Here is a 21,428-nt window from a genome sequence, read left to right on the forward strand (position 1 = left end):
ATTGATATCTATTCTTCTTTGTTTTTTCCCAGTTTTCTCCAATTTTTCCAAACGTTATGAATTTTTACCTCCAATTTGAAAAATTTGTGAAATTTTCAGCAATAGCTCGACTCCTACACAAATGGCAAAGCCATCTAAACGACACAAATGCAATATTTGTCACAAAAAGTTCGAATGGAACGCGAGTATAATTTCAGAATAGTTTTGAGAAAATTTAATATTGACTGTTTTTCCAGATCTCAAAGTGCATAAAGTGGTTCACACTGGAGAAAGACCGTTCGAATGTGACGTCTGTGGCTCCAGATTCAGTCAAAGTTCAAATTTAAACGCACATCTTCGAACGATTCATGCCTATGAAAAACCGAAAAGCAGTCACAACACGCCAAGAAATTTGTAAGATTCGTACTTTTTATACTGTATATTTACAACCGAATTGTTTTTTCAGGGGTCGCCAAGCCAGAAAGTCGACGAAAGCTGTTCTGGATGAGAGTCGCACTGTTTCAACACCAAAAACAAACAAAAAACAACCGAAAGAAGCGCCAAAGAGATATCGGCAAGAAGAAGAGGATTTAGAAGCGATGGATGATGGCAACGAACGGTCCGAGCAACAACAAGAAATCGATTCGGAATCGGTGATCTGTTCTAATCGAGATATTGGAAATCACGGAAATGGCGATGAAGCAATCGATCTATTTGAATCGAATGAAGATGAAACTGAAGAAAAGCCTCGTCTCAGGATTGCTGCGCAGTCCAAAAGCAGTAAATTCAATACTCCTCTGATTAAATCGACGCCTTTCCCCATCAAAATTGAGAATCCAATCGTTCAAGAAGTCGGTGATTTGATGCCTTTTATGGATCTATCGACATCTGCATTCCCTCCATTAGCTTCACAACCGGGAGTTTTCGACATGGATATGGATTCTGAAATTGGAAATGTTTCGAATAGTTCATTGATCAATACACCGCAATTTGTGAGATTTTCATTGTATTTCCCATCAATAAAATCAATAATTCCAGAGTTTCGAAGAGGACTCTCGTCAGATCTCCCATCAAATTATGCGAGTCGCTGCCAACTCAACGAAAGATCGTCAAGACTGTTTCAGACAACTGTTGTTCGCAACGGTGTTTGCATTTGAGAGCTCTCCGACCTGCACCAATGTTGAAGAATTCTTCCGAATGATGGGCGAAAGATACGCGAAGAAGTGATCGTGACAGATTATTGTCCAATTTTTTCACTTCGTTCATACCATCAATCAGTCCCAAGAAATTTCTCTTTATTGTTTTGTTTTTGATTCTTTTTAATAAATGTTTCAAATAAACCAGGTTATTTTACGATTCACCAGAAGTTTCCCACATTTCTTATATGAATATGTGACACAAAATAAGCAAACTCTGTTGATAAAGTTCTGGATGGTGCCAGTATTCATCGTGAGTACACTATTAAGCACGGAGTCTGGGGGGGGGGGGGGGTGAGCACTGAAGTTAAACGAGCTCCAGTAGACTTGGAGGCAAATTCAAAATGTTATCTTTCTAATTGGCTGTTTCGTTGTGGCTTTTTGATACACAGCTTAATCGACCTCTTTTTTAAGCCGACTTTTGTCAGTTTCCCGCATTTTTGGTCATTTTTTTCGATCGTCGCGCATCTGTTCGAAATAATTTCTAGTAAAAATGATTAAAATTTAAAATTTCCGAGACTAGTACTTCCCGAAATATTAATTTCTTCTATTTCCAGGTCTCCCGCAATGCATCATCGATAGGAGGAATGCGAGGAACGGGACAATATACGGTGAGTTATTGGGTGTATAGTCTAGATTCGGGAAGGAAAAAGAAATTAGGATGATTAAGTCAGACTTGTCAAAAATCGGGCCGGGCCGAAATTTCTCCCGGCCCGGCCCGGTCAGCCCGGATTCAAAAATAAATTATCATACATATTCACATTTTGATTCAACTATACTTTTGCTGCGGAAGGAGAGCCGATTTAATTGTTATGTTTTTTGTTCATGCATTTACACTTTTTAGTTTTGATTAATAAATATTTTGATTATGGGAACACAATTTATGTTTTTTTTACAGAAACTATTAAAACAAGAAAAACTTCTCAAAGGCGCTTCGCTGAAATTAGCCAAAATTTTAGGGCGAAACAATTTAATTATTTTGAGTTTGTCTCCAAGTCTAGTGAAGCTCGTTTTCATACATTACGGTAAATAACTAGGACTCCTTTTTATACAAATTTCAAAAATAACCCACAGATGTTTTCTAGGCTCACCGCTCATATAATCCTTCCTCTTTTTTCTTATCTAATTAAAGGGGCGCGCCTTCTACGCCCCTCACTGTATTTCAACACACTAACAGTCAGCTATTTATTAAACCGTTGAAAAGAGAAGAAGAGGTGAAAGTGCGATTCATTGTCATTCGCATTGGGGAAGGGATTCGGAGAGATTTCCAAAAATGATTGCACAACGGAATCCGGGGCGACGATGGAGAGAAGATCCGTATCTCTCTCTCTCGTTTAATACTGTTCGCTTCTTCTTTTGGAATCTACTGCTGCTGCTGCTGTTGTTGTTGAAAATTTTGGAAATTCAATTCTTTCACTAGGCTTAGGCCCTATTTTTTGAGTGGTTAAGGATTTGTTTAACAGGGTTAGGGCAGTAGTTAAGCTTAGTAGGCACAGACTTATTATGTTCTCCCCAGCAGTCTGAAAATTTCGAGTTTCTGAGGACTTTAGTCGTATTTTGACGATTTTTGTCGTTGTTTTGAATAGATACAAAAAGCATTAAAAGTAATACTTGCAAACCGGGCCGACACATAACTCGCTTGATACGCAATATTATGCGATGAAAAATATACCAAAATGTAGATTTCGGCGAGTTCTGTGTCTGACCTACTACTGACCTACTACGGGCCGGATGGCAATTTGGTAATGTCCCCCGGCCCGGACTAGAATAGCTTTTAGGTCATTTTCGCGTTTTTGACACTTTTTTTCCAGGCCCGCGGCACATTAACGACTAGCCATTTGGTCCGTAGTAGGTCACGGATATAGAACTCGCTGAGATCTACATTTTTGTTTACTTCCAGCTCATATGAGCGTTTTTTATGGAAATGGGAGTGCCGAACCCCGTTAAGAAACTACCGCCGAACGGCAATTGCTAAAATTACGGGAAAACACCAATTATCAAAATCTTATGAGGCTAGGATCCAGGGATGTGCCTATGGAGGCGCTTTGCGCGCTGAAAGATTTCAAAGTGGGCGAAAATGCGACGAGAGAGAGTGTTTAAAATCGAGAGAGTGTGTCTGCGTCTCTCCATTTCGCACACTCTTTCTCGTCGCATTTTCAAATTTTGGCTGAAAATGCGAGGCGCTCAACGCCACCCGGTCACATACCTGCTAGGATCTATCAGCTAAAAATCTGGAATCCTCATTGATCAGGCATTCCTAAGACTAGATGAAATGAATCTGGTGCACCTTTGACTCGCTTTCGTTGGTAAAGCGAATTTCTGGAAGCCATTGTTAGCATACTTGGAAATAGTGCCAAAAAATCCATTCTAGCCCGCCATCCGGCCCGTAGTAAGTCACAGCCATAGAACTCGCCGAGATCTACATTTTGGTATATTTTTCAGAAGCCATAATATTAGGTTTTAAGAAAGTTACGATAATTTTTTGTCTACGTCTTGAACATTATCTGGCGCCTTATCGACGTGTCGCATTCATTCAAGTGTTCCCTGGCGCGCCATTAGACGCGATTTCTACTCATTTTCCCACCAATCCCAAAACAAAACATTCACTTTCCCTCTTCTCACCGTTCCCCCAAAGATTTCAACCATCATCATCACACCAACTAGAGAGAGATAGACCGCCCGTGTTCTCTCTCTCTCTCCCACCTCCCACAACGGACATCGCGCCGAGGATTCAAATAAATCATTAGTTTAGGAGGAGGAGGAGGAAGGGATTAGATATACATTAAACTGTGTGTAGGTATAGATATATGGATATGAGAAAATCTCGGAGGAGGAGAGGTCAGTAACCTCTTCCATCCTCTTGTCTCTCATCACTCAAAGAATGTTGGTTTACACGTGTTTAGCCTAAACAGTTTAGGCCGTTAGAATTCTGAGTGACGCGTCAAAGGCGCGCCAGGTAGATATAAATTTTAAGAGCCTTTGATCAAGCGTGATTGGAATGCGTCAGAGGTGCGCCAGTCCATTATTTAGTGGTCTTCGCTATCATCACTCCAGATAGGTCGCGTCAACGGCGCGCCAGAATTCGCGAATTTTTGACACGTTTTATAACCCTGGCTCGTCTTTGACGCGTCGGGTGAAGAAACTGTTAGGCATAGCTAGTTAAAAATACTGCTGGTGCACCTTTGACGCGTTTTCTGCCTAACTACTTCCCGGTTGGAAATCGGTTTTTCAGCTTTGCCTTGCTTTAAAAACGGTGCATCAGTATAAGGAAAATGTCTTAAAAGCAACATTTTTCACAGAATGTTTCAGTAAAAACTTTATTTTTAGGGGATCCAGTTTAAAAATTTGAGAAAATCGACAATTTTTTGAGAAGAAATCATCAAAATTGGTCGAATTTGAGCAGCTTTGCCTATTTTCAAAACGCGGCAAAAGTGCGCCAGAGACATTTTGAACGGCGGAATTTTTAGTAAAAGCATTATATACCAGTGTCTTACGGTACTAAAATCTATTTTCGGGATTTTTAATTTAATATAATTGTATTTCACCAATCTAGACCTCCAGTTTTGTAGTTGACCACTACTTTTTTGAACTGGCTGTCCTTATGATCGCTATAAGTTTTTGGGCGCCTATAACTCCTTAGAAAAAGTCTGTGTAAAAAAGTTGTCAACTATGAAAATGGAGGTCTAGATTTAATCTATATAGATTTGAGATAATTGAGGCTATTAGGGAAGTCGTGACGGACCCTCAAAGTCGGGAAAAGTTTTGAAATTGGAAAAACTTGCTGGCGTGCCTTCGACGTGTTCTCCCCACGCACTTACTCTTAAAAGTTGATTGTGTGGGACAGTCATGGAGATGGTGGTTCCTCCTCGTTTCAATTTTCGAAATTCCCTTATCTATTGTTTTAACAACACACCTCTTCATTCATAAATGTACAATTTCATATAAATTTTGCACAAATTTCATTTCTTTACCTGTTCGTCGTCCCTCTCTTATGACTCACCAACCATTCTATTTGCTCTCTTCTTCTCCTTCTTTCATAGATGATGATGACCGATTCTTTCAGTTTTATTGTTTTTCAATAGTGCACACACCCATTCTGCTTCATTCCCCCCTTTTATAGTTCCGCACCAGTGGTGCCAAGAGGGGAGACGAGCGGTCATTTTTCCTTTTTCTCTACGTCTTGCTTATCATTGAGTTGGCTAGAATCACTGATAAAAAATCTTAGGTTGAGCTAGTTTTAGTGATAAGAAAGATGGTATAGATTAGATAAGAGCATGTGATAAGAGAACGGAGTTCTGAAAATCAGGAAGTCAGCTAGCGATGTTTCAAAAATAGATAGCTTCATTAATAGGTTGTAGAAAATCGACAAGCCTGTCGGGTACATGCATCACTATTAAAAATGTTATATCCAAGAGTTCCTAGATTTGCATTTTTGGAGTTTACCACTTTTTTGTACTGGCGGTCTGTAAGGAGTACGTATAAGAAATCTTCTTTTAATCTCATAATTTCTCAAGCTCCGTCCATTTTAGTTTTTTTCAATATCATCGCTCCCTTTTTGGTAGTACATCGGACCTCCTTGGGGGTACCTGCCTACCACTTGTGTTAGTCATTCGCTATTATTATTATACAATACCCTTTTTCCATATTTCTCTGTCTCCCGATGCGCATCATAAACCTTCTTTTGGTACATACAGAGGGAAGGTGCTTCACTTCTTCAATATACATACATATATCATTTTAAATATGTATAATATCATATTGTATGGTTATGTTTAGATTTGTTGTGACAATATGATTCATGGAATGACGGCGTTCTATTTTCAGCTCTGAACACAAAAAAATGCGTCAACGGCACCCCAGTTTCTGAAAACACATTAGAAGATTGTCTTAGGCTTATCATTTTTGATATCCTAAAATGGCTCTAGAACGCGTCAATGATGCCCCAGATCTTGGATTCTCACAAGCCATCTATTTTCTTTTATTCATCTCCCACAGCTCCGATTTGTTATTTTATGAGTTTCATTTCAAAAAAGAGGAGAAAAAGAAATTTGTAGCAATAAAAGTATATACTCACTGACCCTCCCTTCTTCACACACAGCTGCATACCACCTGTTTCAGTTTCCGATCGAGAAGAGAGGAAGGGAACGCGACTGACCAGAAAGTTGTACTCAGTAGTTGCACGTGGAGATTTTTCAAAAAATCTAGAGTGGTCAAAGGAATTTTTTTGAGAAAAATGTGTTAATATAGTTATGATCGTCTGATTTTTAATATTAGTCGCTCCCGCTCAGATTTCAATCGTTTGGTTTTGAAACGTCACAGTTTTAAAATGTCCTGTAGTTTTTCATGAATAATTGAACCAAGTATTCCATTATATGTATTCTTTTTTGGCGTATGCGAAAATGTTCTCAGAAATTTTTGAATTTTTGGATTTCGGAGTTTTGAAAATTGTTCCGGACAAAGTTTCAAAGTTCGTTCGTTTTTTTCTGATTCTAGATTGCTTGAAATCGTTTTGACCTCCTGTCTCCGAACTCCTGAGCGCGTAACTCCCTCCAAACGCAATCTTATCAACTGAAAAATATACCAAAATGTAGATCTCAGCGAGTTCTATATCCATGACATACCACGGGCCGGATGGCTATTTGTTAATGTGCCGCGGGCTGGGATAGAATGGAATTTTTGATAATTTTTTCTTTTTGCAAGACAAAAAAATCGCCGAGATCTACATTTTTGTAAATATTTCAGCTCATATTAAACCGATAAAAGTTTGTCGCCCTGTTTCAGCCTGGTTTGCAAGTATGCCTTATATGACTGAAAAACTAAAATATCCAAGGTTTCTAATATAAACCCTAACTTTTCCATGTAAGTACCAAAAGTCACAAGAACTTTTACTTTGCCCAATTATTCTTGTAGTCTTTTAACTTACCAGTCATATAAGTTTTGGCTTCTTACTGCTTACCGGCTCCTCACAGTGAAATATGGAGACCTACCCCATAAAAAGTTTTAACTGTAGCATACAGCTCTTACAGAAATCTGGGCCCATTTTTTTTCACAATACGTCATACCTCTTATCTCTTCCCGCCATGATTATTATTTTATCAAAACCACTGAACCATCTCCCAGCCCACTCCCCTTCCGTATCTTCCCAATCCAGTTAATATTCGGAAAATCATCATCATATCCACTCATTCAGCTCAATAAGTGAGTGTGAGATCAGCGCAATCTCTATTTACCCACCCCAGAGTCTGGTGCACCTCGGGCGCGTATCACTCATATCAGTATCGCCTCTCTATTTACCTCTGATCAGTATCCCTTTTCCCTTTTTCCATTGTGTGTGAATATGAATATGCTAATGAGCCACCCCCTCTTCACTCGAGAGCCTCTCTTTTCTTTTCATTCAATGGTTGTACCTATAGTTGTACGCGGAGATGATACCTTTGTACTAGTATTGGAGGCTGGCGCGTCGTTGGCGCGTTCTATACATTATTTGTTTAAAATCGGTTATTTTAAGGTAGCTGGGGCGAAGTTAGTCGTTGTTAGTTATCTTTAGGTAATTAGGGATAATTAGAAATAATTAGGTATTGTTTAAAATATGTTGCCTTGAGATAGCTGAAGCACGCATTTCAAATTAAGACATTTTTTTGCATTGGTGATTTTGGGTCAATTTTTGCTAATTTTAAATGGATTTTATGTTGAAAATAAGGTTTTAAAGCGATTTTGAGTCAATTTTTGCCAATTTGAGACGATTTTTAAGGATTTTAGGTTGAAAATGAGGTTTTGAAGCGATTTTGACTGAAATTTCGTCATTTTTCTCCTATTTTCCATCTCTACTCATGAAAAATCATGATAAGCCGATTTTCATCAGATTTAGATTGATTACTCGGGATTTTTAGTTTTTTTTTTCATAATTTGAGCAGATTTTCGCCAATTTCAAGTTTACCATTTTTCAACGCTTAAAAAAGTAAAAACTTGCCGAAAAACTTGGCGTGCCTTTGACGCCTTTCAAAATTGAAAACCTTTAATTTTCAAAGCTCCTTGGATGTCATTGTTCTACTTCACAGTAAATGTCTGGCGTGCCTTTGTCGCGTTTTTCCTATTTCACAGCTTTCTACTACCAATCTCTAGTTCATACCGGTTCCAACCATTTTTCGTTTTCTTCTATTCCTTTTTCAAATAAAAATTTGTTGGGAGAACTATTGTCAAATAATACAAAAATATGAAATCATATAAATATATGACATATCAAATCAAATACGGGCGACGACCGACACGTATCCCTATATAAGAAAACAAAACAAACAAAACACTGTCTTCAGGCAGCCCCCCTCCGTCAAGCCAAGACAACCAGTAGTATTGCGCCACCGCTTTTTTCGGGTTTCTGGTTTGGCGGGTACTCTGAGGAGGAGACACTTTTTATTAGTATCAGTGTAGAGTCTAGGTGTGATTGTTGGCACGTTGACTGGTTCCTGCATTAGGATTCGGAAGGAAAGTGACACTTTTTGATAGGTTAAAAGGTCGGAGTAGGCTTATCAGCTGGGAGAAATGATTTTTATATGAAAATGTGAGTTAACTTCATCAGGCTACCATTTTTCGGGTACACTTGGTTTCAAAGCGTTATTTCTCACCGTTTATAAAATCTTTCAAAGTTTTGCCAACCTCGAACTTGATTTTCGTGAAATTTGCTAGATTTTTCTAATTTCTACTTTCTTTCTACCTTCTGTTCTAAGTGAGTAATTCCGATTTCAAAAATTTCAATGTTTTTTTAAAAGTTGCTGACTTTAAAGCGCTGTATCTTTTTATTTATTAAATTTAATCAAAAACTGTAAACTACCGAAATGATTTGCTTAAAATTTGCTATATTTTATTACTTGACAGTTTTTTTTTCCTATCTTCAGCCTCAGCCTTCGCCCTTCTTCAGAATCACAATTCCTAGTTATAAGTTTTTAAAAGAGTTTCTAATAGTAAATTTAATGGTTCATTTCTTATTGTCAATTGAATCCATTGGGATAGAGTTAATTTTGCTAGAGTTTACTGATTTACATTTTCTTGCTTTTTACATTTTCTATCTCCAGCTACCGTAACTAAATCACAAATACAGTAATATCGCTCTAGCAAACTATCGTATCGGTTCGTAATCCTGTCTACGGTTCTAGGTGATGTACCCAACCTATATCAGCTACCGTAACCGGAGGGCTACTGTAACTACAGTATCAAACTTTTTTTCTTGAAAGATTCTGTTTTGACCTCAACACCTCACATTGTAACTCGGATTGTGTTGCAGATAGCCTCTTTATTTTTCCGGTTTTTTGTTGCAGATAGCCTCATTTATTTTTCCAGTTTACATTACCCCTCTATTCTCGAAAAAACCATTTTTCAAACATTTAGACTCCCAAGCGTTGTACACCGGTTTAAATTAAATGTTCTTAATTTTTATAAATTGCAAACATAATTTACACAAATTTTCTTTACACAAATTTTTTTTACCAATTTACAACTTACTTCTATCGTTTTTCCTTCTTGCCTCTGTATTCTTTAGTTTCCCTTCACCACTTCTGACAAATTTTATGAAAACGCTTCATATCTTTTTTCCTTATGCAAATAGCAAATGTTATTAATTACAAAAATAATCTCCCTGAAATTTGCTTCATTTTTTTAGTTCACACTTTTTCTCTATCTCTTCTCCTTCATAAGTTGTACACGTCGCTGCTCTTTCCCCTCCTAACTATATTATCTCATTTTCTCTCAATCTCTGTTTTTTCCACACTATTTTCTAACTTGCAGTTATGCAAAAATCATGACGAGCGATACGATTCGACGAACCCTCGACAAGTTACTACTCGACAAGGATGGCGGTAGTGGAAGTGAGAATGAGGCGAGAGCATTCTTCCTCTCACAGATTATTGATCAGTTGAAGTTGATTAGTTCGCAGGTAGGATTTTTCAAAACTTTAAGCTCAAAAACTGCAAATTTATTTTTCTTTTTCGAGAGAAAGCAATAAATCATTTGAACACGTGCCTTTCCTTTAAAGCTACAGTATTTACATTAAATGTTTGAAAATCTAATTTTGGGTTTCTAGGCAGGATTATTCTTATTCCAGACCGATGCAGAACGCCAACTCAAGAAACTTCAACTGCTCGACTCCAACGACAATCTGGTCCATCAAGCTCCGCCCACTCCGCCCCCACCGCCTCCGCCCCCTCCAATTATGCAAATGAAAGCCCCACCCCCACCACCACCACCACTTGGGATGATCCCACCGCCACCACCATTACTAAAGAAAGTTGCAAAATCTGGCGTGCCGTCGGCGCTTCCAGCACCGAAATCGAGAGCCGAATGTCCGACATCGTTCATCCCGAAGAAAGAGAAAAAAACGAAGACTCGGACGGTGCAGTGGTCGAAAATCAATGCGAATACGGTACAGGATGACAGTGTGTGGGGGAAACTAGCCAAAGCGTCAGATGTTGACATTGATTTTGATCTACTTGATAACTTCTTTGGAATCGAGTCGCTGGTCGCACAAGGAGCGTCGGAGATTGTGAAGAAGGTGGGTGATTCGGGAGGGAAATAGGGGACTTTAAAATTTTTGAAAAGTAAGAGTGACCCAGCTAGATTCAGCTGATTTAGAGCTTTCAGAAAAGAATAATCATGCCGGTTTCAAAAAAAATTCAAAAATTTTAAGATTTTCAATTTTCTTATAAAACGCCAGAAATTTCTGAAAATCTGTAATTTCTGCGATTTTAAGTGAAACCAATGTTAAAATAATATTCAGCGTGTTCTCAGCTTTCAGAAAAGTATAATCATGCCTAGATTCCAAAAAATTCAAGAATGGGGGTTAGAGAACCAGAGTGTCTGGTTTCCTCTAGACTGAAACTGCTGTAACTCAGTTGTTTTTAATGCAAAACTTGAAAAATATATATTTTCAGAACCAGGGCTTTCAGAAAAGTATCATCATGACATATTTTTGTTACTTTCAAGGTTTCGGCTAGAGACGCAGGGTGTTTGGTGTGTCTGGTCTCTAACCTTTCACTAAATCTACCGTAACTCTGTTAGTTTTTATACTCATTTTGCAAAAATAAGATTTTCGAAACCAGCATGTTAAGGGCTTTCAAAAAAGTATAATCATGGTTAAGTTTGGTGGAAGTTGGGTCTCACCACGAAATATACAGTACCCCGGTTTAAAGGAAAAACTTGAAACCCTAATAGTTCGCTAAGAACAACACCAATGTGCTTGAATTTATAATTTTCCAATTCAGCACGTCGAGACGCTTTGAATGAGTATAATCGTGCCAAGGTTTGTTGGAAATTGGGTCTCATCACGAAGACTACCTGGGTTACGTAGTTTTTGTAGCGGGACCCAACTTTAAACGAATATGGGCATGATTATACTTTTCTGAAAGCTCTCAACTAGCTGAGTTCAGTTAAAATAGAAAAAACTCAAAATTTCAGAAGTCCTCGCGGAAAGATGCAACTGTCGAGCTACTTACCCCAAAACGTAGTCAGAACGTGGCAATTATGTTGAAACAATTCAAGAATGTTGATGAATTCATAGAAAATATTTACTCGAATAAACCGGTCGCTGAAATCGATGCTCTGCAGAATTTATTCGGAATCTTGCCGCCAAGTGAGGAGGTGAGTCATTTAGTTTTGTAAGAGTGGGTGTGGCCTAATTAGCCTGATTAGGGGTGCGCCTTCGAATATTTAATTTTCGAGTTAATTATCTTCAAAATTTAGTGCAATTCTGTATAATTTTCAGGAAGAAGCGCTGAAACGTTACACTGGAGACATCTCCTTACTCTCACCTCCTTCTTCATTTGTCTATCGACTGGTGCAAATCCCATTCTATCGATTACGGTGGGTTTTATTTTTTTTAATTGAAGAAAAATTCTTAAGAAAAAAAGAATAAAAAATTTGCAGTTTTTTCAGCGAAAAATCGGTTTAAAATATTAAAAACTGATAAAGTTATAGAGTTTTGAACATTTTCGAAAATAAGAAAATTTTGGATTTTTCGGAAAACATCGTTAGAAATCGGTCAGTTTGAAAATTTTTGCGTTTTAATAGTTAAATCTGGATTCAGCTTGCAAAGAGCTTTCAGAAAAGAATAATCATACCTAGATTCTGAAATTTTTGAACATTTCAGACTTTCTTAAAAAAATATAAAATTTCTGAAATTTTGAAATTTTAGCGTTTTGGGTAAAACAAATATAACAACCATACTCATCTCGTTCCCAGCTTTCAGAAAAGTATAATCATGCCTATATTCTGAGAATATCGATTTTGGGGGCGAGAGACGCAGAGTGTCTGGTATCTCTGGACTAAAACTGATGTGACCTGTTTAGATTTGATCCAATTAAAAAAAATTATATTTTTGAAATTAGCTCGTCGAAACCTTTTAAACAAGTATAACCATGATTATATTTTGAAAATTTCAAAAATTGTCAAAAATAAAAAAATTTCAGAATGTGGCCATGATTATACTCATTTAAAAGGTTTTGACGAGCTAATTTCAAAATTTTTTAAAATAAAAATAGGATTATCGATATTTGCAGAACATAGACATGATTATACTTATTTGAAAGCTCCTGATTTGGAAAATCTAACTTTTGGTCTCACCACGAAAACTACAGTAGCCCAATTTTCCAATTTTCCAGAATAGAAACCCAAATCTTCCTCGGTGATTTCTCCCGGTTAATGCGTGAGCTAGCTCCAAATGTGGAAGTGCTAATCAGTGCTAGCAAAGGTACAGTACCCCAGTAACGTCATTTCCAAATACTTTTTTATTTCCAGAAATCCTCTCGTCTCCAACTCTTCCACGTCTCTTGCTGATTCTGGTGAATATGGGAAACTATTTGAATAGTAACAATGCTCAAGGAAATGCATTCGGTTTCACGTTGAATTCAATGTGGAAATTGATCGATTTGAAGGGCAACAAGCAGGAGTTCTCGTTGTTGAACTTGTTGGTGACGGTAAGTTGGACTGGGCTACTGTAGTTTTCGTGGTGGACCCAAACCAGTCATAAGTATACTTATTTTGAATGACTTGACAAGGTGAATCCAACAAAACAGGTTTCAGAACATGATCCGGGTAAGACGTCATAGTGTAGTTTGTATTTCACTCTCTCTTTCGGGCGGCTTAAATAGTAGAGGAAAAAGGGGCGGAGCCTGAATAGAATTAGGAGGGAAGGGGTTAATTGAAGGTTGTTGTTGTTATATAAGTTTGCACATTTTCGGACTTTGTGAAATCGTAAAGTGACATAATTGCTAGTTTTGCAAACATTTTGGAATTTAAAATTGGGGAATTCGTATAGCGAAGGGAATTTATAATTAGGTAATGATAAGAAATTCGAATCCAAACTATATTCAAAGAGCAAGGTACACATAATCCGGTGGAAGTTGGGCTACTGTAGTTTTACGAGCTCAGAATCTTTTTATCAGTTCTTACTGTATTTATCTAAAGCTAATAATTATGGGATCCACTGGGTGAGACGGTTCGGATAAGCATAAATTTGCCATGTGCGCCTTTGAACTAGACTACTGCACCTGTCATAGAAAAACCAGAACTTAATTACTACATATAACTATATTTTTCTGGTAGCTCTGAAAGCACTAAATCTGAATATATCCCCTCTTCTCCTAGTCTTTATAGTCATCACACAACAGTACACACACTTAATTGTTAATTGTTTATTACAACTTAGTGAGTCGTGAAAATAAATTGAAACCATAGCATAATTAACACGTTAGGGTAACATAATATTGTGAGGCATTATGTCACTTTACAAATATATTTTATTAATAAAACCCGTTTAAAAAATAACACATTTTTCACCCGATTTTTTCCGGATTGGCCGCAGTCTCTTGATGATGTCGTTCTCTGAAAAAAAAACACAAATTACTGGTTCCAAAGAAATAAAAAAATAAAAGTCTTACTTTTTAAAATCTATCTTCTTGATGTTTTTATCCGGTAGATAGACGTATCGGTGTGTATCAACGAAAGGTATTCTGAAAACATTTTGTATTGACAATAGGTTTACCATGTTATTTCTTCTAATAGTGCGCACTTATCAAATTCCTATTTTCTGACAAACCCCCAATAGTAATTTCTAAGCTCAAAAGTCCTAGCTAGACCTATTCTGACAGTACTTACCGATAATCTTTCCTTTTCCTTCAAAATATTACGGCCCTTTCCACTTTGCCGGAGAACATCAACAACCTCTGTGAAATTGATACTTGTTGAAAAGGATAAGATACTTTTTTAATATTTTACCTATCATTCTTTCTCGATTTTTCCTGCAATCGGGTCGATCATCCTCAACTCTACGCTGTTCCATGATTGCCTGGAAATATTCAATTTAGTTGAGTAGCATTCATGTAAAACTAAATTGCGCTCTACTAGAAAACCTGCGTCTCTCTCCGTCCTACAATATTTTTTTTTCTAAGCCAACTATTGAGCGCACTTACCATTGGCGATGGTACAATGTGGAGCCTCAAACTAGGTATCTTCATCAACAAATTCCCCTGAAAAATGTTGTCATAGCTACTTCTAAGGATTCAACTGACTTACCATCTTAATATTTGACGGATTTTCAGGCATCCGAAGATGTTCTTTTTGGCAGATGGAAACCGTCTGAAACATTCAATTTTTGGAGGAGAAAGCTGAAAAAATGCTGATTCCAAATATATATTCAGTTTTTACCCTCTGTGTCTGGTATTGGGGTCAAAGTTCGAATTATTCCTTTTTAGCCCCGACTAGTCTTGAAGCCTAAGGCGCTAAGTACCTTAAAACGTAGTTAATATGAAAAACCAAATCAGGACCTTCAAAATTATATAAATACTTTTAGTTCTGGTCTAGTTTTTGAAGAGTTAGATAGGCACGCATTTTATGTTTTTGGTGAATCCTTAACCTCAAAAGTCAAAATAAATTTTTTGAACAAAAACACATTTTTCGTATTTTTTTAAAATCCTTCAAATTCTTTGAAAACTCAACCAAATCTTACGGTAATTATATAATTTTGTAGGTCTTGACTTGGTTTTTCATATAATCTACGTTTTAAGGTACTTGGGGTCTTAGGCCTCAAGTCAAGTTGGGAATTTTGACCTCATTTTTCTCGAATACCCGGCCTCGAGGCCAAAAACTGAAAATATTCTTGGAATCAGCGCTTTCTCAGCTTTCCAATGATATAGGTCACGTTCCATAACTCCAAACGGACTCAATAACCTTATCTAGTTAGATTATAGACACCCCAAGAACCCCGACTCACTTCCCCTTCTCTCTTGAGTTGACTTCTTCATTCCTTATCCATTTTTTTTCGCTGTCCTTCCAAAAACCTCTGCAAAATTCAAGCTCGGAATTTTTATGAAACTACTCATTTCCTCACCTCAACTTTGACGGTACATACTCATACTTGGGTATCCAGTAGGAGGCACCGGGACGATCATTGTGTTTGATTCTCAGACTTGGGTATGGTATAGAGTTGATGGTAGAGATAATCTGAGAATAAGGAATTTACTCTAATAGACCGGCACCCAGTTTCATAAGAAATTTGGAGATCTACTTCTTCATCAGCCCAGTTGGATAAATCACGGCTATGAACGCTAGGCCAGTCATTAAATTCCCCCAAAACGATTAACTCACCTCAAGATTTTTTTCCTTACACAATAAATAAAGAAATAAAGAAATAAATATTATTAGAACTCAATAAAAATCATTATATATATTTTTGTCGACATCTTGTTCCGGGTAAGACGTCTCAGGTTAGTATGTCCCTTTCTCTTTCTGGCGGCTTAAGTAGTAGAGGAGAAGGGGGCGGAGCTTGAATAGAAAAAGGGGGGCTCCGCGACAATTCGCAACTGCGACATTTCGCAACTGCGACATTCCGCAACTCACGTAGGTTTCGCAACCGCGACACTTCGCAACAGCGACATTTCGCAACTAGTCATTTCGCAACTGCGACGTTTCGCAACTACGACATTTCGCAACTATGACGTTTCGCAACCACTGGGCTTTTGCATATTTGGGTCAGCTAAAAATTTTGAGTGTACCAAAGTGCTTGGGAACTTATTTGAAAATAATTAGATAGAAGAAAAAGTTATCTGACCCACTTTTAGACAAAACTAGGTTAAACTATTGCTAGTTTAATGGTTGCGAAACGTCGTGGTTGCGAAATGTCGTAGTTGCGAAACGTCGCAGTTGCGAAATGACTAGTTGCGAAATGACTAGTTGCGAAGTGTCGCAGTTGCGAAACCTACGTTAGTTGCGGAATGTCGCAGTTGCGAAATGTCGCAGTTGTGAATTGTCGCGGAGCCAAAAGGGGAAACGGATTAATTGAAGGTTGTTGTTGTGATATAAGTTTGCACATTTTCGGACTCTGTAAAATCGTATAGTGGCAACCTTCAGATATAATTAGGGCTAATGTGCATGTTTACAACTTTAGAAATTCGTATAGTGGTAATCTTTTGAATTGGGAGAAAGAAGAACGTTGATAAATGAATTGCTAGGTTAGCAAAACATTTTCGAATTTTGAAAATGAGGAATTTGTATAGCGAGAGGACTTTATAATTCGATTTTGATAAGAAGTTCAAAACTAAACTAGATTTAAGCCGGTTTGAACTTGTGAACTCAAGTAAGCTACATAGAATCTGGAAATGGGAGTTTGATGGATTTTATTGAAAAACTGAATTTTGAATCTGATTTCTTCAATTGGAGTGGATTTTTAAGATTTCCAGATGGAAAATACAAATTTAAAATGATTGTAAGACAAAAAATCACGGTAATCCGTAAAAAATGCCTCGAAATTTGAGTTTTTTAAGCAAAATGATTGTTTTTAATGGAAAACAAGACTTTAATACAATTTTTGCCAATTTGAGCCGATTTTTATAGTTCTCGTGTGCAAGAAATCAGTTTAGAAGGATTTTGAGCCAAAAACTGCAAAAATTAGTGAAAAATGACTCAAAAAATGAGTTTTTCGAGATAAAATGAGTCAAACCTAGGCATGCGTTTATTTTTGTGAAAAAAATACCGTCCGATTGCAATAAAAACTGCTAAAATTGCAAATGTTTAAGTTGAAAAAAGTATCTCACATTGACAGGGTTTACTCCGATGGTTTGTTCTGCGAAAAGTTTCGAAAATTCGTAAACCACATGGTTTTTAGCTTGAAATAATCCGGTTTTTTTAAAGTTTGAATCAAATTTAGCTATTTCTCCCAAAATGTATATATTTTTGCAGTGTGAACCGGATCTCGTCTCGAGTCTCCAATCGGAACTGTCCTCCCTAAAAGACGCCTCCCAAATCAGTTTCGACGAGATCAAGAATTCACTGAAAACCCTCAAAGATAGCAGATCAAAACTTGAAAAGCAGTTGGAAAAAGTGTCAGAAGACGATCAATTTCAACAATTCCTCGAGTTGATAAAAATCGATTGCAGTTTCGAATTGAAAGAATTCGAGGCGAAATACGATTTGCTGTGTGATCTACAACACCAACTGGCCAACTATTTCTGCGAGAATCGCCACACTTTTCAGCTGGACGAATGTCTGAAAATATTCACATTTTTGTTGAATAGACTGCATCAGACTTTAAAGGAACATGTCTCCAGAGAGAATCGGAAGCAGAGGAAAGAGGAGAAGAGAGTGGAGACGCAGATAGAGGAGAAAAAGGAGAAAAAATCAATCAATAATCCTGATCTGTTTGAAGCATTAAATGGGACGTCTAGTGATGCCAGTGAAGTGTGAGTCTTCTAGTTTTTCGTATAGAAATTTTTTAAAATTTTGCTGAAAATTGTAAATTTAATGCCAAAAAATAGCCCTTAAAATTCTACACATTTTAACAATTGAAAAATTTTTGGTAGCTGTAATCTATAAATAGATACAACGCTTTAAAGTTTTGAGGTTAGAGTGCAGACGACCAGACACGCTAACCGTCTGCGCTCTCTCTCACTCCACTGATAATCTTTAAAGCGCTGTATCTCTTTAGGGATAAGAGCTATCAAAACAGTTTTAATTAGCAAAATGTGTAAAATTTTAAGGGCTACATTTTTGTAGTTGACAACTTTTTTTGAAAATTAATTCCTGGCGATATTTTAGCACCCGAAAACGTGTCAGCGACATTCTCGACGTCCGCCACAAGCTAGGAAACGTGCGAATCCGAAAACTCCGGGATGTGACCACTGCGGAGACGTGAGTTGTGTCAACTACAGTACCCCCTAACCGATTTTTTTCAGTTTCACGGCCCCACCACCCCCTCCATTGGAAAGTCCCACTGACAGTACCGGTAGCAGTAAGGAGAATGAGGAGAAGAGTCCAAAGCCTGCAAAGACATCGACCAATTATGATATGTGTAACGATTTGGAGAGCTATATATCGAGTTTGACGAAGAAGGTGAGGGCTATGACTACCGTAACTTTGTCATTTTTGACTTTAACTCACTGAAATAGGTATTTTCAGAATCAGCTCGTCCAGGCGGTTCAGAAAAGTATAGTCATGCCCCTATTGGTGGAAGTTGGGTCTCACCACAAAAACTACCGTAACCCAGAATTACACCTTTCGTGGCGGGACGCATCTCGCTCTAAAGCATGACATGATTATACTCATTCAAAGCGTCTTGACGAGTTGAATCCAGTGCTAAAATTTTCATAAATTTTGAAGCTAAACTGGCCCAGTTACAGCAATTTCAGTAAATTTCGAAAAATATCAAAAATCCGTAACTTTACTAGTTTTCAATCAAATCACTTGATTTTTGGTTTAAAACTGTCTTCTTTGCTCGAATTTTATTTTAAAATTAAAATAATTTTTCAGCGAGCCAGCCACCTACAAAAAGAGCAACAAAAGGAGACAGCAGCAGCTCCAGAACTGAAATCCCCTGAAATCAAAAAGCTTGTGATAGAAAAACCAGCGGTACCCATGAAAACTGCTCAGAAAATTGAGAAGCCTGTGGAAAAAGTTGTCTCAGGGACCCCAAAACTCCCCAAATCCCTAAAAACACCGTCCTCCATAATCCGTCCTAAAATCTCCACCCCCTCATCCACCACACCTGAAAAAGTGGAAAAAGTGCGGATAGTCAGTGTGACCACTTCCAACCCCTCCAGTCAATCCAAACTCGCTGAGCTTCGAAAACCCGGAACACGGAGTCCACCGGGAGCACGGACGACACCGGTGGTTACAGTACCCAAGGTTACTGTAGGTACGGTGAGGGCGGCAAGTGGAATACAGGCGCCGTTGAGTCGACGGATGAGCGCACCTGTTGTAAGGAAGCCAATGATGACGGCGGAGAAAAAGCGGGAGGTGAGGAATACTGTAAAAATTTAGTAAACTTTCAATTTTTCGAATTCCAGATCACAATGAAGCCATCAGTCTCCACATCCGCGCGTCCCAGCCTCATCAACACCAGCTCCCACCCGATGGTCCGTTCCCCACTACCCAAAATGAGTGTTCTGGAGAAACCGAAGCCCCTCCGGATCACACGACCTACAGTAATCCCCCAGCCACCTGCCACGTCGAGAGTCAGCGGGATCCGCAAGCCGAGTGGCGAAGGACCAAAGCCTAAATGGGTTTGAGAGGGGAGGGGAATTTTTTTTGTTTTTTTTAATGCGTCCCCATGTCTGATTATTTGTACAATGTAATGTGTTTTTTGAAAATATAATAAATTGATATTTAATTGCATAATTAGGCTGTGGACTTTATGTCGGTATATAGCATATTTTATGCTGATTTTGAATCTGAATTCAGTTTTTGCAGCAGAAGTCTAGGAAAATAGTTATACACGTTTTTGTGAGCAACCAGTGTGCAGTTTTTTTCGCAAAAAGTAAAACTTTCGAATATTATTCAGAAATGAAAGAAATTCTAAGTAATCATTTAAAAATTTCAAATTTTCGATGAAAAATAAAAAAATTGTTTTTCTTTTTTTCGGTTATTTTTTTGAACCCGGACCTTGACAAGTATAGAAAAATGTATTAAGTAAGTTTCTTTGTTAATTGCAATTTTCTCTTAATTTGTTTGTAAAAACTACTTGGTCACCAAACGTTTTGCCACAAAACAGCTTCACTTCCCACAAAAATGTCAAATTTTATTGCAAGAAAATTATATTAAACATTTATTCAGGAAATTTAAGAAAACTACGAAAATTACGAAAATTTTACAATTCAATTGAAAAAAACCAATGTAATTGGAAAAATCAATGAATTTTTTAAAAATTAGCAAAATATTTAAAAGTTGTTTCTCTTCGTTTCTCTTTGAGGTGTCCGATGCCAATACCAATGCCATTACCATTTTAATGTGAGGATATCGATAACTGCCTGTAAGTTTCAAAATTTTAAATTCTCTTTCTAAAAAAATAATAACAATTACCTGAAGAATTCTTACAAATACGTTTTGATTGCACTTGTCGCACTTGTATTCTTTTTGACCTGAAATTGAAAGAAGAGTCTTTTTTTATAGTTGACAAAACTTACGCTCATCACCAAACTGGTTTATTCCCACGAACTTCATCTCTTGTCCACAACAGGTCGGCATATTTGAATCTGAAAAATGAAAATAAATTCACTAATGTAAAGAATGTTGTTTTTTTAATACTTACTTACTTACTAAGTAACTCAGTAAGTAAGTAAGTAATAAGAAAAAAAAACAGAAAAGTGAACTGATGCCAACACTTTTCATGCTGTGTTTTTTATACTAGGATAATTCTGAGGAAATTTATACTTAGCAATAAAGAATGAGAAGGTCACATGAGGAATACGTGATGGGCGTGTCTAAGATACGGAAGTCGTCGGAATGTTTTGCAACTAGATTTATTTTAGTATTTGCAATTTCCTAAGATTACAACAATGTCTTCTGAACTTTGAGCGAGTGGTCAGCCACCGGCGGATGAGGAATAGTTGTGATATGAACACATTGCTAATACTAATAGTAACACTTAGCAATCGTTACACCATCGAGATCACAATTTATTGAAGAAAACCGCTGTAAACACAATTTAGCGAAAGTCGTGATCTAAGGAAATGGCTAATACTAAAATAGTTGCAAAATATTCTCCGTATCACCCCCACTAAGTATTTCTCTTGTTGCCTTGAAAAATCGGAAAAACCACAAAAATGTGTTGGAAAAGTGAGGAAACGAGAAGTTGTGCAAAAATCTTGTTAGATAGGACTCCGCGAAAAATCTCTTCCACTAAAGCTCATTTTGAGTCAGGAAAACGTTAGAGGGGGTTTAAAAAAAAGATTTTGCGCCAATGATGGAAGTTTCTTGAAATATGGCTCACTGGTCTTCTGA

At 37.4% G+C, this 21,428-nt stretch overlaps 2 protein-coding genes across 2 annotated transcripts; both read left to right on the plus strand.

Moving 5' to 3' along the window:
- Positions 1-121: 121 nt before the first annotated feature.
- Positions 122-1,206, plus strand: GCK72_011746 (uncharacterized protein; the record flags this gene model as incomplete). Its single annotated transcript, XM_053728652.1, has 4 exons — positions 122-185; positions 237-393; positions 446-971; positions 1,018-1,206. The coding sequence occupies 4 exons, from the start codon at positions 122-124 to the stop codon at positions 1,204-1,206; spliced, it is 936 nt and encodes a 311-aa protein (XP_053588229.1).
- Positions 1,207-9,966: 8,760 nt separating this feature from the next.
- Positions 9,967-19,717, plus strand: GCK72_011747 (uncharacterized protein; the record flags this gene model as incomplete). The annotated part of the gene is made up of 11 exons (XM_053728653.1): positions 9,967-10,101; positions 10,270-10,716; positions 11,619-11,801; positions 11,926-12,023; positions 12,821-12,909; positions 12,957-13,135; positions 17,394-17,893; positions 18,249-18,341; positions 18,386-18,542; positions 18,960-19,445; positions 19,496-19,717. 11 exons carry the CDS (start codon positions 9,967-9,969, stop codon positions 19,715-19,717), a joined length of 2,589 nt encoding a protein of 862 aa, XP_053588230.1.
- Between the last annotated feature and the right edge of the window lie 1,711 nt (positions 19,718-21,428).

The sequence above is a fragment of the Caenorhabditis remanei genome, chromosome III, assembly GCF_010183535.1.
Source record: "Caenorhabditis remanei strain PX506 chromosome III, whole genome shotgun sequence".
NCBI classification, from domain to species: Eukaryota; Metazoa; Nematoda; class Chromadorea; order Rhabditida; family Rhabditidae; genus Caenorhabditis; species Caenorhabditis remanei.